Raw genomic sequence first — 15,467 nt, 5'->3', positions numbered from 1 at the left:
CGATTTGAGGAAGTCGATTAAAGGTTTAGATTTTATGTTCGTTTGTACGTAATCAACAGGTCAAATCAATTAAGGTGGAATAATTAGGATTAATAAATAACATATACTCTTAATTATAATGAACCCACGGTCTTCAATAGAAAGACAAGATATTTCCTCAGCAAATATTGTACTATTGTAGCAGGGTGTTTGAATTAGAATTTAACAAGGTCCACTTGACTCACATGTGGACGTCTTCAAAGTGAACTTTAGTCTACACACAAGCCAAGTGTTGCTTCATCTGCGCAACGCTTAATGAGTCCAGAAACATCTCTTTAAAGCCCACCATGTTCCTGCAGGGTCCTCACAGACCAGAGACCTGCGTTCATAAGGAGCCTCCTTGTCCTGCTCCGACCTGCTGCTGCAAGTCACGGCAAATTGAAGCCATGTGAGGGGGCAGCAGAGGGCTGCTTCCTCCTCCTCCTCCTCCTCCTCACAGAGGCTCTTTGTGACCGGAGCTGTGAGGAGACGCCAACTATCAGCCCTCAATCCCACAATCTATAGTTTCTCTATACTCAGCACGTTTGGCTTCTGGTGTTCTCATTCATAGCGACACTTGCTATAAATACAAATAAATAAATAAAATCTGTAGCTTGACAACAACAACAAAGGAGGTGGGTGGGACGTAGAAAGGCCGCATGATTCGTCTCCATTCAACGGTTTTTTTTGCATCTCTATGACAAATCACACTTTTGGATTGTTTGGTTCAGGCCAAAAAAAGGCAGATTCGTAGAAAAGTCACAGAGGACAAAAAGCAGGAAGCGTTGGAGCGAGTTTGTGTGGATTCAAAAGGAGTTTAATGCCAAACACCAAACTAACACTCATGTACAACATCTTAAAAGTCACATTAAAACGAGGTACAAACAATGTCTTTATGTACAAGCATCTCCCCGGGGGACGTCCTGTGGTTCTCCTTATTAAAACGCAGTAAATACAAAAGTAAAAAGTATTAAACTGTCTGCAGGATTGTCTGTAGCTGGTAGCGTCCGCTTCCATTGATGAATCAAATGTGGAGAAACACAGAACTTCACACCCTCCCGAAGGCGTCTAACATCACCTGCGGTACCACTGGGGCGCATTCTACTTTCATTTAACAAGCTGCAGGACGAGAAAAGGCAATAAAAATGCTTTGTTTACGTCCCTCTTTGCAAAAGGGAATCCAACATTCACATTTGTGTCTGTATTTCAGCCAGAAACACAAACAGAGGAGCCGTTATTGCTTGTTTGCTTCACCTGTGAACTGCACGCAGGTCACATGACTGAGGTTCTAATGCAGACCGTCTGTACACAAACACACACACTGGGAGGGAAGATCGACCATTTGGTAAAGTTTGAAGACGAGGAAAAAGGTACGGTTTGGGCTTCAGTACATGTGAAACAACATATACTTTTAATAAGAAGATTACAGCTCTGCTACATTCAATCATCTCAAAACCACGAGTGACGCCGAGGCCAAAGACTGAAGGTATAAAAAAGGACATTTTCTCCACCAAACACAGAGTGTTCTGCGCATTTAGCTAAAGGCTGATTCACAATGTGTGCGTGCGCGCGCTTGTGTGTTAATGCTACACGTCGATGCCATCGGATTAAAAGGAACAAAAAGAGATCTAGATGTAAACAACATATTTACACAGAAATGTTTGGGCGGCCATAAATTATCGTACACGGTATATACACACTGCTGCAGAGCATATATATATATATATATATATATATTATATATATATATTATATATATAGTGCCTCACTGCACCTTTACCTAAACAAAAAAACAGGCTGAACCCGTTGCCATGGAAACCCGCACTGAGGCCGTTTTTTCTGTGTCTGTTGTGGTTCTCAAAAGAATGAAATGCTTACGACCACCTTTGTTGTTCCAATTGTGAATTTCTTCAAAAGGAGGAGGAGTGTGATACATTAAAAAATAAATTAAAAAGAACCTGCGTGTAATATAATGTAATGTAATATAATTCTGGCTTCTTTGTTGACGGCGACGCGTCTCCTTCACAGAAACTACAGCGCGAGCTTCAAAGAGGCTGCACAAAGTTCCCGGGATTTTTTTGGCTTCCGACTGCGCAGGAATCCCTTCGCGGGGGCTACCCGGCGTGCACGCCATGGCGGGCAGAAGAGAAGGGGGCGGAGCCTACAGCGTTCTGTACGTCACCCGGTACCTGTTGACGGGGATGTAGTGGAGCACCTCGGGGCAGCGGGTGGTGGTGCAGGGCAGCAGGCCCTCTCGCCGCTCTCCCATCAGCCACTTGCGGTTGTCGGCGGCCGTGTCGGCGCTCACGTGCTCCTCGGCCCAGCCGCCGAGCCACGTGTGGAAGCGCCGGTGCAGGCGCGTGTTGACCCGCTGCTGGGACTAAACAAACAACAACAACAACAACACAGCTCAGCTACTGGGAGGCCAGTTCACTCAGACCGTAGAACTTCTAATAAACACATGGTGATTCAACCTTTTCAAATTAGTCAGTAGAGGGCGTCGTTCACCACATGATGAACGAGCTCTGACTTCCACCAATTCATTGCTCTCTGGATTCTGGAGGTCCCACAGAGGGGTTTGTTCACACATGACCCACAGCCTCAGTTATACATCACAAAAACAAGGAGAGCATGTTGGATTTATGGACGCATACAAAGAGATATCCAAAAACTAAAAACCTGTCATGTGACCCCAATACGTCGACCAAAGGAAACCACAGCTTCATCCTGTAAATGTACCTAAATCGCCTCCCGTTTCATAAGTTAAAGCCTCGTGTGCACATGATTGTCTCGAAGCTTCTACTCATCGGAGGAAGTCACCTGATGACACCCATCCTCCAAAAGGGAAAATGGGGACAAAAACTACATCCACCTCCTGTCCTCACCTGATGGGCGCGTGTGAGCGCCGTGTGGCGGTACATGTAGTCCTCCGACTTGCACACGTAGACCATCTTGTAGGAGTTGAGCTTGAACATGCACGGCCTCTCCAGCTCCAGCTCGCCGTCCGGAGGCTTCTCCGAGGGCGCCGTCTTCATCCGCTGCTGCTGCAGCCGCTCCCAGCCCCTCTGGCACTTCCTGATCCGCCTCAAGTTCCTGGAAGGTGGGGCGGGGGGGGGGGGGGTGACAAGTTGACAGCGGTGAGCGACCATGAGGATTGTGCAAAAAAAAAAAAAAAAAAAAAAAACACGCATTTACAGGGAAAGTTTGCACAAAAAAAGTGTGTAAAAAGCTTGTTTTTGTTACACAACATATTTAAATTAGACAGTTTGCACTGTGAGATTCTTAAACAATGTTCTCAGGCACAGTACACATGACAGTAAGCAAATCTGAGAGCAGTTTGAGAGGACTGTCCCTTTAAATAAAGTGCATATATTTTTTTTTAAACCCATGCATTGTAACTCACCGAGTGACTGAATTAGTCAAATCATTGGAGGGAAATGTGGATCTATAAGAGCAGCAGAGGCAGCGGTGATATATAGATATAGATATATATATATATATAGATATAGATCTCTGTACGGTGCACAGCCACATCGTTTCTCATTAACAAACTTTGGCAGAAATGCAATGATCACCCCACCTGAATGAAAGTTTTAAATGTGTACTTACCACTGAGAGTACAGGTGAGCGGGGACTCAAACATATTTTTGCATTCAGGGCTCCACTTAAAAAGACATGAGGCCAATTTAAAACTGTTAGAAACAGGGGAAAAAATAAATTGCTGCCCGATAGGAAAACCAATCCAAATATATGAGCTGGGAAATATACTTTGATGTGCACATATGTTCACCAAACGACGTACAGAGTGTTATGATCATGAGATGAAGACCCAACACAACTGGAAAAATAAACTGAGGTTTTTTTTTTTTGCTGCCAATGAAGACTTTTGTGTAGAAGGAAGTCTTTTGACCTTTCGTGCTGCTGATCTCTCATAGATTTGAAGAAAAATAATAGAAGAAAACCAAAAAAAAAAAAAAAAAAAAGGGACAAGATGTGGGTGACCCACTGATAAATCATAGTACCAGATTTATGCCATGGGTTGAAAAAAAGATCAAACTTAGGGCAATATTTCAAAAGCCTTTTTTTTTTAACATTGTTAAAGAAATGTTCATGGTTATGGACAGCCATCTCAAAGAAACAAACACAGCAATAGATGACACCTGGAGACACGAGCACACCTCCATGCATAGATAAAAGAAATACACCAACATGAACATACAATTTAGACAATCATTTTATTTACAAACCCTACTCCTCTGTACAAGTGTTGCAGATGGTGTGCTTGACCAGAGTTTTTAAAAACTTGATGATGAGCACTGATGTCTGTCAAAGCGGTGGAACGCGGAACCTCTCGTGCGCGACCAAAGGTCACGACGAGAGCTCGACCGTTTTCACCGAAAATCATTACAAACATAACACTGAGCATAACAGACTTGGAACAAATGGACATTTGAACATTTTACAGCCAAATACAGGACCTTTTTTTTAATCTGGATACAATCACAAACAAAAAGGGCATGATAAGGTAGAAAAGGGGAAACCACATCGCTGTCCTCTCAGAACAAAGTCCGGTCCGACACAACGGCTTCAGTCTCTCAAACTCGGGCAAAAGACATCGTAGAAAAATCAAAAAGGAAAAAAGAAAAAGGTTGAACCCATTCGTTTTGCTTCGAGTTTGTGCATTCGATGACTTTAGTTCTTATTCTACACAATGAAAATTAGCATTTAAATTCAATACAATATAAAGAATCAAACTCCTCATAGCTGTCTGCTATTCAAAACCCATGATCAGGCCAAAAAACATTTTTAAAAAACCTTTGCTATTAATAAATAAAATTCCCTGTTAAAAAGGAACTGAATTAATGAATAAATAAATTCCATTATTTTTTTCTCTCTCTTTAAAAAGACGGCCGTGTAAAGTGCAATCTTCAGGCCTCTTCCAGCTCCACAGCTTTTTATTCTCTCTCTCTTTTTAAATTTTTTTTTAAATGGACCTTCTTAAACCTTCGATGTTCGTCCGTTACTTTGAAAAAAAAAAAAGAAAAAAAAAGAAAAGGAAAAAGAGGCGGTTCTGATGCCCGGTTAGAAAAGAGCTTGTGCAGAAGTGCCTCTGTGTTTTATAAGTCGTGTTTGGCAGCTGGTTCGTCTGCACCAACTAGAGCATCTGGGGGGTGGGGTTGGGGGGGGTAGAAAGTATGCAGACACGAGCGGACACATGGCTGGGAGAGGATTTGGGGGCGAGGGGGCCTCACCTGGGGAGGAACACGGGCTTCTGGGACAGGTGGTCGCGCAGCTCCGGGGACGCAGAGTCGGAGTTGAGGTATCTGCCCACGTAGTCCGACCACCTCTGTGGAGACGAGAGGATGCACAACAAACCGTTAAGTTAATTAATTAATCAATCAATCAGTCAGTTAATTAATTGTTCCACTGAAGGAGCAGCCGGAGTCGTTCCTCCCGCTCTGTGCAGTACGCCGACGTAACCAGGCGCCAACACACAGCAGGACTTCTCTCATTTAACAGTGAGCTGCCACGGGGGGGGGGACGACGTCTTTGCCACTTAACCCCTAACGAGCTGCCGGCTCTAGCGGCTCGTACCTCTGCATCCGCCGGCTCGTCCGAGTTCTCCTCCTCCGTGTCCAGCAGCTCCATCGACAGACTGACGGCTCCTCGGTTCTTCGCAAACAGCAACTGAAAAAAAACCACACAAAAACAACAACAACATCAGAATCAACACCGGCGGCGTTTAAACCGCGGCGTTCAAAAGGGGGGGGGGGGGGGGCTGCCGGGCGCCACCTTGAAGCAGTTCTCGTCCGTCATCAGCTGCTCGGCTTTGCGCTGGTAGGCCCCCTCCGCCGCGGCCCGGGACGTCTGCGTGGACTGAGGCCCCCCCGTGGCCTTGTTGGCACTTTCGCTCAGGTACATGTCGGTGACGCGCGAACACACGTCGTCGGTGACGAGGTGCTGGAGCTGTGGAGGGCGACAGGTTTGAGCTCGTTGAGATCCGATCGGCACCGAAGACCATTTTATTGTTAATATGAATTTAAATAGATACCATAGTTGATTCGTTTCATTAAAATACATTTTGGTTTTTTAAATGCAGGTGTAAACAAAGCCCTGAACATTAGATCATTTTGATACAAAATACTGTGTATAGCCATGTCAAAAAGGTGTCTAATCATAAAATGTATAGATCTGGCTTGAACACAACCTTCTGTAAAACCCATCAAGATACATTTAGGAATAAAAGATTGGTGAAAATAAGCACAAAAAAAAGGTTGTTGGATGCTGACCTGCCGGACGATGCTCTGGATGAGCTTGTCCATGGTGAAGGCGATGTAGGCGTGGATGGTGAACATTTCCCTCAGGGAGTCCTCGTAATGAGTCGGCTCCATGTTCCCGTCCAGCAGATTACGCACCATCTCCAGAAACACTGAGTAATAGTCCTCCACGTCCACATCCACTGCAGGTACAAAGCGTCGGATCAGAACAAGGAAAGGTCAAAGAGCATCACATTCAAAGCCCGCTTCTCTCCGGGTCACTTACATGGCTCCTTCATCTTCAGTTGGATTGCTGGGTTGTCGTTCTTCTCCCGTTTGAGCCCCAGAACTTCTCTCTCCCACTCCCTCTCGCGGGCGTCCTCCTCGATCTGCTTCTCGGCCTGGCCGTAGATCCGCAGCAGACGGGAGCAGAGGATGTGGTGCAGACGGAGGAAGATGTACCAGTAGTTGTTGACAAAGAAGACGCTGTAGGCGTCCTCGGCGCCCCGCGCCCTCTGGGCCGCCGCGTTGCCGAAGAGGAGCTTGGACTTTGACGGGCTGGCGCCCGGCAGGCCGTTGTGCTTCTTGGGGCCGTCGGGGTCCAACTCCATGTCTTCTTCCTCCTCCTCTTCGTCCTCCTCCTCCTCCTCATCCTCCACGTCGGAGAGCTCGCCGCGCCGCGCGAACAGAAGGTCGGGGATGAAGTGGTGGATGATCTGCTTGATCTTGTACTTGTCCTCTTTCTGGATGCCCACCTGTCTCTTGACGTGGTGGATGATGAGGGCGGCGGCGTCCTCCAGGATCTGGCTGTCGTCGTAGGTCTGGGTCAGGTGGGGGCCGCTGAGTGGCGGCGCGGCCGCTTCCTCCGACGCTCGCTCCTGGCGCTGCGGGACAAACACGGGGGGGGAGGGTCGGTGAGGGAAGTCCTCTCAGTAGATTCCCACAGCACAAATATCCACAGGTGAAACACACTTAGAACTTTGGACTAACTTGCGGTTTAGGGGCAATAAAACCTTCTTAAAAACTTTAAAAAGACAAAGTGCTTCATATTTACTCACGTCGTCATACAGCATCTCGATTTCATTGAGCAAGGTCTTTGAACGCAACACCTTGGTGTCATTCTGCTTGAAGTTGATGCCTTGGTGGTCGAGAGACTTCAGGTAATACTTTTCATTCTGCTCCCTCCAGATCTTGTTGAAGCCTCTCTGGGCTTCTCTCCACTCCTCCTCCTTCATCTTTAATCTGAAGCACGGACGTAAAGAAAAGCGTAAGAACATCTAGTCTTTTCGAATGGGAAGTGAAGGGTGGTTATTTATTTATCTGTAGTGCCATGAGGCAGATGTTTAACCTAAAAACAGGAGGCACACTAATAATGGTGATACAATATTGATGCTTAAAAATAAGAAAATAATGAGAATAAAAGTCATATTGTCAACCAGATGTGCGACACAGAGGCTCTTAAGTCAACAAAGCAGATTCAAAGACCTTTTCAGCACGATGGGGACCGACACGGCCGGGTTCTTCTTGAGTCCGTCGATGATGTCGTGCGCCTTGTCCCCGTATATCCTCTGGATGGCCTTGCGGTGGATCACCTCGGAGGAGCCGCCCATGGTGTTGTCCAGCTTGAAGCGCAGCTGCTCCTCCGCCGACATGCGGGAGATCCTCCGCTGCACCGTCTCCAGGGCTCGTATCGTGGCCAGGTTGGCCTCCAGCACCACGTCCAGCTGATGCGGGAGCAATCGCAGCACAATTGTTGACGCGCGTCTTTTGTGTAAAACCGCGGTTTGGTTCAAAAAAGGGTCTCGCGGTGCTCCCTCACCTCGAAGCGCTCGTCCTCACATCTGTAAATGTGCTCCTCGTACTGAGTCTTCTTGGAGCTCACGAAGGTTGAATCTTCGGACCACGATGGAAACGACACCCACGTGTCATTCAGCACCTGCAAGATCACATAAGCGAGAAAGCACAAACATCAGGAAAATATGGTAAATGTGAACCTCACTGAATGCAACAATCCGATCCAATGTGACGAGAGATCACAGGCACAAATGTGACAGCAGGCCGCCTGCAGCGACTCGCCTCCCTGCACAGCGGCGTCCTTCCGGTGCACTTGGGCTGCTGGTAGCTCTTGGGCAGCGCCCTGTAGCTGGAGCCCAGCCTCTTGCAGGAGGCGTAGTCGATCTCCATGGCGATGCCCTCGGTCGCTCGCTCCTTGGGTAAACTCTCCACGTGGCTCGACTCGCCGTGGCTCGACTCTCGGTAGCCCAGGAAGTTCTTGAACCACGTGAAAAGCTCCGGGAATTTGCTGAAAAACATAAACAAGGCGCGTGAGGCAAAAAGATACGGATAGTACTGTGCACTGGGACATTTATGAATCAATATTCGCTTACTCAAAGTACGTCATATGATGTGTAAATTACTGCTGTATAATACGTCTCCATCTTCTCTGAGAGTAACTCGTTCCATTGTTTTAGCTCAGCGTCATCATGTGACTGCGAGGATCAACAGCCGAGTGACAGAAGCATTTGAGCGACGGACCGCGAGCATCTTCGAACTCACCCGAGGAACGGGATGACTAACTGGACCAGCTCGGCGCGAGAGATCACTTCCTGGTTGAAAATGTGAAGACACCGCAGGAAGTTGTCGTACGCCTCGGAGCTCCGCAGAGCCTTCTTCACCTGAACGACAATCACAGGGAAAAACATTTCAAAGTCAAGACTAAAATGAATCCAACTGGTCCCTCGAGGAACGGATTTTAAATTCAGGACACTGACCTTCTCGAAGAACATTGTTTCAGTGCTGGTGCTGTGTTTGCCCACCTCGATCATGCTGTGATCCTTCCCTAATATTTTGGGCTTTTTCTGCAAGTGTATGAGAACATGATACAATGATTTGGGTTTCAGGCCTCTCAAAAAACTTTACTTTCATTCAAAATGGTAAATGTTACAGTGGAAGAGAATATTATCATCGTGCCCGTTCAGGCAGATTCATGCAAGCGCAGTTCAAAGTTCAGTCTACGCTGATTCAGTCAAACCGCCGACCAGGAGAGAGCGGCGCTGACCTTGACAGGCGGGACTCCCACCCCAGGTGGTCTCCTGATTGGCAGGCCGTTCTGGCTCAGTCGCTGTTTGCTGCTCAGTAAAGGTCTCTTCACCGTGCCGCCGTGATCATTACGCACAGACTCCACCCGGTCTGGTGTAGTCTTTCCCAGCAGCTTAAGGACAGGATCATATTATTATTATTATAGAATGTACAGTAGTCACTCCAGTGTTTACAGACACCTGTTATAGGTATTCATTTAAAAGATGTATTTGATCTCCGGTAGTCACCATTGTGCTGTTTGCATCAGGGAGGAACTGTCCGAACTCTGACAACAGGTCCTCCTGGTTCTTGAAGAGCTTCGCCACCTGAGTGTAGACTTCCTGCTCCGTCAGCGACGGGGTGTAGTTGCCAGCCGCCTCTTTAGCATTTCGTTGTTCCTTCTGGAAAATGTTATCACAAAATGAGGTTGTGAAAGTACTGTGGGTCCCATTTTCTTTTCTCTAGCAAAAGCACACGTGGGTTGAGTACCAGAAATGTGGTTGGAACCGGTAGTAAATGAGTGATGAGTATTGCAATATTTTGGAACTTTTTGTATTGTTGCTCAAGAAAGACGATTTGTTGACAGACAGGACAAAAAAAGCAAGTTAAAATCTTTTAATTAATCGTCTGTTTTACCAAGAAAATTAAAAAAAATATGAGAATTGATAAGGAATTCTACTGCTCTATAAGCTGAGCACTACCATTGATTAAATCCTAATAATACCTGTGGGTGTGCTATAGTCTCACCTGGTATGTGTGCAGGATTTCCAGGAAGGCTTTGTAGATGTCCGGCTGACCCTGGAAGCGGTTCTTGATCTTGTTGACGTAATTGATGGCGTGGTTGAACTCCACGGGCTGGTTGTTCTGGAGGGGCGGCCCACCGGACGGCGTGCTGCTCACGGGTGTGTGCGATTGGACGGAGGGGGAGCGCGGTGAGGCGTAGGAGGGGATGGATGGGTTGGGCTGGCTGGTGGGCGTGTGCGCCGGAGACTGAATCGGCTGAAGGGAACGACACGGAGGAGCGCATGCGTGTCATTTGGTGAACATTCGGTTTTACACATGGAAAAACAAAAATAGAGAACCGTGCAGATCTCAAGTCTAAGAACTCTAAGAACACGATCAGATCACTGACACTCAATCCGGCGGAAGGAGAGAGAAGCGCGTCCTCTACCTTGCTGGTTTTGTTAGGAGCCGGCAGGGTGGCGGTTGGCGGGGTGGGGGCCGGCGGGGTGGGGGTGGCGGCTGTGTTGGTGGTGGTGGTGGTGGTGGTGGTGGTGGTGGTGGCGGCGGCGTGCGGGCCGGCCTGTGGCAGACTCTGGTGCTGGTTGTGGCTGGCGGGTTGGCTGGACGCTCCGCTCATGGGGATGTTCTGAACAGAGATCCCGTGAGGGGTGATGTAGTGGATCTGACCCGGCGTGGTCACGTTGACCAGATCGTTGGTCTGAACCTCGATCTTGTATCCGGGTGGCAAGAAAGTGTTGAAGCCCATGATGAGGTCCGGATGGCCCTTAAACAGCTGGGAGACGCGGTTGATGACTCCAGGGGTGTCGATGCTGTGGTGACAGATGGAGCGACAGCAATTTAGTGTCCGAAACCGTCTTCAACGGGTCACGTTTCTGAAGGTCAAAACCTAACGATATTGTTGTTACACACACACACATGTAATGAGTGTAACCTGGTGAAAAGCTGCAGTGTGCACAGTTATAAGTATAACTATAATAATTATATGCAGAATGGACTCGTATTTAAAATACATATAGAATGAGGAATATATGAACCTATGAACATATTATATACATGCAAGATGAAAAAGGGGCTGCAGGAAGTGTAAGTGCAGGAAATGCTGATATGGACACTTTATACAGAGTAAACAGCTGGAGGTATGATACGAATACAGGGTTTACATTACAGATGTTCAGTATGAACCAATTGAAACGTCCTCAAGCAAAGGTCCAGAACATCATAATATATAACTTGCTTTAAAAAAAACGCAAAGCCGTCATGTGTCAAAGTAGCGGCTGAGATTGTTTACGTTTTTGGGTGTTTCATTATGGACTTTGAAAATGGCAATAAAATTGGAACTCACCTCTGTGACTTGAACTCTTTCATAATATCAAGGAAGTCATTGTAAACTTGTGGCTGGTTCCCAAACTGCAGCTTCACCTGATCCAGATAGGACAAGGCGTCTTCGACCTACAAAGTACAGAATGAGCGATACCCACAGAAAACAAATCAAGCGCTTACTTTACACGATAGCGTGAAGTTAATTGGTTTATCTAATTAACGCATAAACACAAGAAGTGGCTGTTCCCGTTATTTTAAGCACCTTCAGTCGCTGAAACTGCTGTCCTTGGGCCGAGGTCATGGGTGCCGGTGGATGAACGTGACCCTGGACCGCCGCAGGGCCCTGGGACTGCACCGCCAGGGCGTGAGCGTTGGGGCCGACATGAGGAGCAGCGGTGTTGTGTCCGTGTCCACTCGTGCTCTGGGGCATTGTGGGCACCTTAGAATGCAAGAAATGACGGGAATGTTGGGATCAATTTGCTGGAGGAGAAAATTGTTCACTCACATTTATACAAACCCGCGTATTAACGCAAGCGTATAAACCATCAACACTGCCGTATTTCCACAGAACGTTCAATACAGCAACAGTGGTCACTTGTGCCGTGATTGGTCATTTCCTGAGACGCCAAACAAACATAAATGACCCAAAAATATGAGCTTTGCGCTGGAATTTCAAGAGATGAGGCGGCCTCATGCATGCCATCATACCTGGTAGCCTTGGGGAAGGGAGTACTGGATGCCGGGGGAGGGCTGCATGTTGTCTGCAGGGGCCTCTGTCACGGAAGAGGCCGGGGCGAGGGCCCGGTGCTGGAAGCTGTCTGCAATGCCTTGAACTGGGGGGCGACGTGCTTGCTGTTGCTGAGGCGCAAATATTGGTTCCTGGTCCTCCACGCGCCTCTTCATTTTACACGCATACTCCAAGGGGCTGGATGACGTTTAAAAAGCAGATTGCAAATAAATATAACTAGAACATATTTTAACAAAGAAAGAATCAAGAGACAGTAATACTGTTAATCAATTAATATTAATGCTTGTTTTGAGGTTGTCATCAGTGATATTTGCACTGATACATACACAACTTCCTTTGCTAGCAAGGGCCTTAATTTAAGACGTGCAAAAAGAGACGCATTATTTCAAAATCAATTACATCAAGATTAGACCATGATAAAAGTATGAATGTGACATGTCAATCTTAAAATTAGCTCCCTAAAAAGGGTGTGACGGAGGATTGTGTTCCGCTTATAGTGTAATTAATTTATTTCAGGTTTTGTGCAGATTGTGTCAGAAAGGTGTTGATTTGACTCAAACCATTGTGGAAACTGGGAAAGGTCTTTCTGTACGAGTCAATCCAACAAAAACTCCGGTGAAATGTTTGGGACAATTGTTGAATGTTACAGACTAACTGAAGAGAAACGCTATAAATCTGACACTGTAAAACTGTACATGTAAAAGTGTGATTTGTTTAGTTTGTGTACAGTTGGGCTTAACAGTCTACCTACACATGAGACTGCTTTTACCAAGCTTACGATTAATAAAAAACACACAGAAATTAAATTAGGGGGAAACAGAATGCAGAAAGTTATTGAAAAGCTGCAAGGAAACTGTATAGACATGCCATCATTGTTCAGCAAACTGGATGCTTCACCTGGTTAGGGACCATCCTTCAAGTAGACAGCATGTTCTCTTAAGAGCTCCATCTGCCTGTTACTACGATGCAATGAAGCTACCAACTATCCATTTGACTATTTAAATTAATAAGTCATAATAATCTTAAGTATTTTCCCTTGATGTAGATGTTTTTTTTCAAAGCCAGAAATACCTTTTCCTTTTCAAATAGTTGGTTAATGTATTAATAATAATAATAATAATATGTAAAGTCATTTTTAAAATGATTCACTGTATATACGTACACAGAAACATAAACAGTTGAAAATAGATTTTTTTTCATTAGAGACATTTTTTGCAAGACATGCGTGGCTCTAAGGACATTTGGACGACTCGTTCCACGGAGGAAAGTCATTTGCAGACGCTCCCTGACGGAAACGTCACTGCGGTCGTTGAGCAGAGGAGGGCGGACATTGTGCCTCGCTGTCCTGCACCACCAGTGTCGGAAAACACGGCGGCTTGGCGGGCGGTCTCTGGTCGCCGTCTTGCCGCATAACCAGCGTCTTTGACCGAAACGCGAAGCAAATTCGGTTAAACAACGTTATGTATATTTTTTAAAAAGATGGCGAGATTTTTTTTTATCGAGGGGTGGGGAAAGGCTAACGTTTAGCTCCGAGCTAACATTCTAGAGGCATGTAGGCGCTGTCTCGCTCTCTCTCTCTCGTAGCCCTGCCTCCTCCCCTCCCCCTCTCTTTCTCTCCCTTCCTCCCTCCCTCCCTCCTTTCTGCCAAACACTGAGCTTTAACGCCAGCCGTTCTCGGGCAGTTTCTGGGGTAGACCGCTTTCGCTAGTCTGATGGCTGCCGTTGGCTTTCGTCCTAGCCTAGCGCGACGTTATGTGGCAGGCGAGCGATCCTCGACCGTCTGCGAAATTAAAATGCTTGACAGCGGGGACGACACGACGAGTTGGTCACCTCTCGGGTCATCGCCTACCGCCCCGCAGTAAAGGGGACTTAAGTTATAGTATAAAAATATATATGTCCAGATGAGCTGAACGTGTTGGTTAGCTTTCCGTTAAATAGGAGATATCGACTTGGGACGAAAAAAAAAACAGCCGCGCTTCGTCGCAGCTGACAGTGCCACAACACAGCGGGCTGCTCAGTGCACAACGTGCGGACAACCGTAACACCAGCGTAGTTAAATAAAGTCACGCAGTCTGTGATTAAGTCAGTCCATGCTAGTTTGCTATCGTCACGTCAGGAAAAAAAAAGACCGCTAGCTAGCTGACAGGCTAACACTAGCCGTGCCGTAACGTCAACGTCGCATTAACGCCAAGTTGTGCGAGAAGTTCGACGGGAAAGGGGAGATTGGATCGGCAGCCAAGCGACTTCACCGCCATCAACGCTTTTTTCTTATTCAAAAGTTAAATTACATGCAGCAAGAGGAAACTAACAACAAATAAATTGCCCGTCAGGTCAGCCTGCTTAGCGTTAGCATGTCAAGCTAATACATGTTCGCCGCTCTTAGCGTGCTAGCATCGCTAGCTTGACTAACTTCACCGCCGCTGCACGCTAATGTAGCCGCTACTGTAATCTCATGTAATTTTGTTGGAAGACGGACATACCGTGAAAATACATTTTACGTGATCACAGAAATAGTAGCGGGTGCCCGATCGCTTCCTGCTGTATTCTACAAGGTTACATAGGAGCTAACTAAAATGCTACATTAGCACAACAACCAACCCCCATCAGTAACAGGGCATCTCCGGGGGTAACGCGCTAGCACTAGTTCAACTTACCTCGCAGGACTGCCACCAGCAACAATTTGACCCACCAGTAAATCGGGAGCCCGCCAGGAAACCGCTACCCGCGCCTTCACCTGTCCGTGACGGAAAAGAATAAGTTCTAAGAAGTGGCAGCCGGTGTGAATGTCAAAAAATGAAATTGGCCGTAGAGGCTATGTCGCTAACAACAGTGTATGTATGAAGCGGTGTTCCCTGAACATAGAGGCGTGTCTAACAAGAAGGCGGGCTAAACTCCGCCCAGTCTAAACGCCGATTGGTCAGATCTCCAGAATGAAAACAAATACAGTAAGGGCGGCGAGCCAGTGTCTTTGGTTATAGGCGACTGGTTTAGTTAAAAATGGTAATGTCAAGTGCAGGTTTATCTGCACCAGAGGCTCCATGGTGCTCACCTGGTACGTTGCAGGTGGATGTTTGTTCCACACCACTGAGAGGTGACTCTAGCCAATGTATGCTTCACAAACTTAAGGGCATGCCCCCTCTCTTTTTCTATTTTTACACAGATACTGATCTGCAGAACAGTCGACTGTATTTGTTATATATTAACATGTGTAAGTATCTCTTAAAAAGATACGTCTGTGTGCTTTCATATACAGGTAGTTAATCAAATTAAGTCGCTTTAGTCTCACATACATTTTCATTTAA

The 15,467-nt window shown here is 46.6% G+C and overlaps 1 protein-coding gene across 1 annotated transcript; it reads right to left on the bottom strand.

Moving 5' to 3' along the window:
* Positions 1–796: 796 nt before the first annotated feature.
* Positions 797–15,129, bottom strand: LOC119229227 (paired amphipathic helix protein Sin3a-like). The gene is made up of 21 exons (XM_037489445.2): positions 14,820–15,129; positions 12,126–12,342; positions 11,680–11,856; positions 11,440–11,546; positions 10,525–10,906; positions 10,101–10,352; positions 9,602–9,754; positions 9,334–9,486; positions 9,047–9,133; positions 8,832–8,950; positions 8,352–8,577; positions 8,095–8,211; positions 7,761–7,999; positions 7,334–7,517; positions 6,562–7,159; positions 6,309–6,478; positions 5,812–5,985; positions 5,614–5,706; positions 5,271–5,365; positions 2,904–3,111; positions 797–2,398 (listed from the first exon to the last, which is right to left on the bottom strand). Exons 2-21 carry the CDS (start codon positions 12,318–12,320, stop codon positions 2,180–2,182), a joined length of 3,948 nt encoding a protein of 1,315 aa, XP_037345342.2. The 5' UTR covers positions 12,321–12,342; positions 14,820–15,129; the 3' UTR covers positions 797–2,179.
* Positions 15,130–15,467: the final 338 nt, after the last annotated feature.

The sequence above is a fragment of the Pungitius pungitius genome, chromosome 4 (genome assembly GCF_949316345.1).
Source record: "Pungitius pungitius chromosome 4, fPunPun2.1, whole genome shotgun sequence".
Taxonomy (NCBI): domain Eukaryota; kingdom Metazoa; phylum Chordata; class Actinopteri; order Perciformes; family Gasterosteidae; genus Pungitius; species Pungitius pungitius.
This window is presented reverse-complemented; position numbering and strand designations above follow the sequence as displayed.

Coding starts and splice junctions, on each gene's coding strand:
- LOC119229227 (XM_037489445.2), bottom strand. CDS start 12,320: ATGAAGAGGCGCGTGGAGGACCAGGAACCAATATTTGCGCCTCAGCAA. Junction 9,755..10,100: donor AAATCCTGCACACATACCAG/GTGAGACTATAG, acceptor AACATTTTCCAG/AAGGAACAACGAAATGCTAA. Junction 3,112..5,270: donor AAGCCCGTGTTCCTCCCCAG/GTGAGGCCCCCT, acceptor CCCACCTTCCAG/GAACTTGAGGCGGATCAGGA.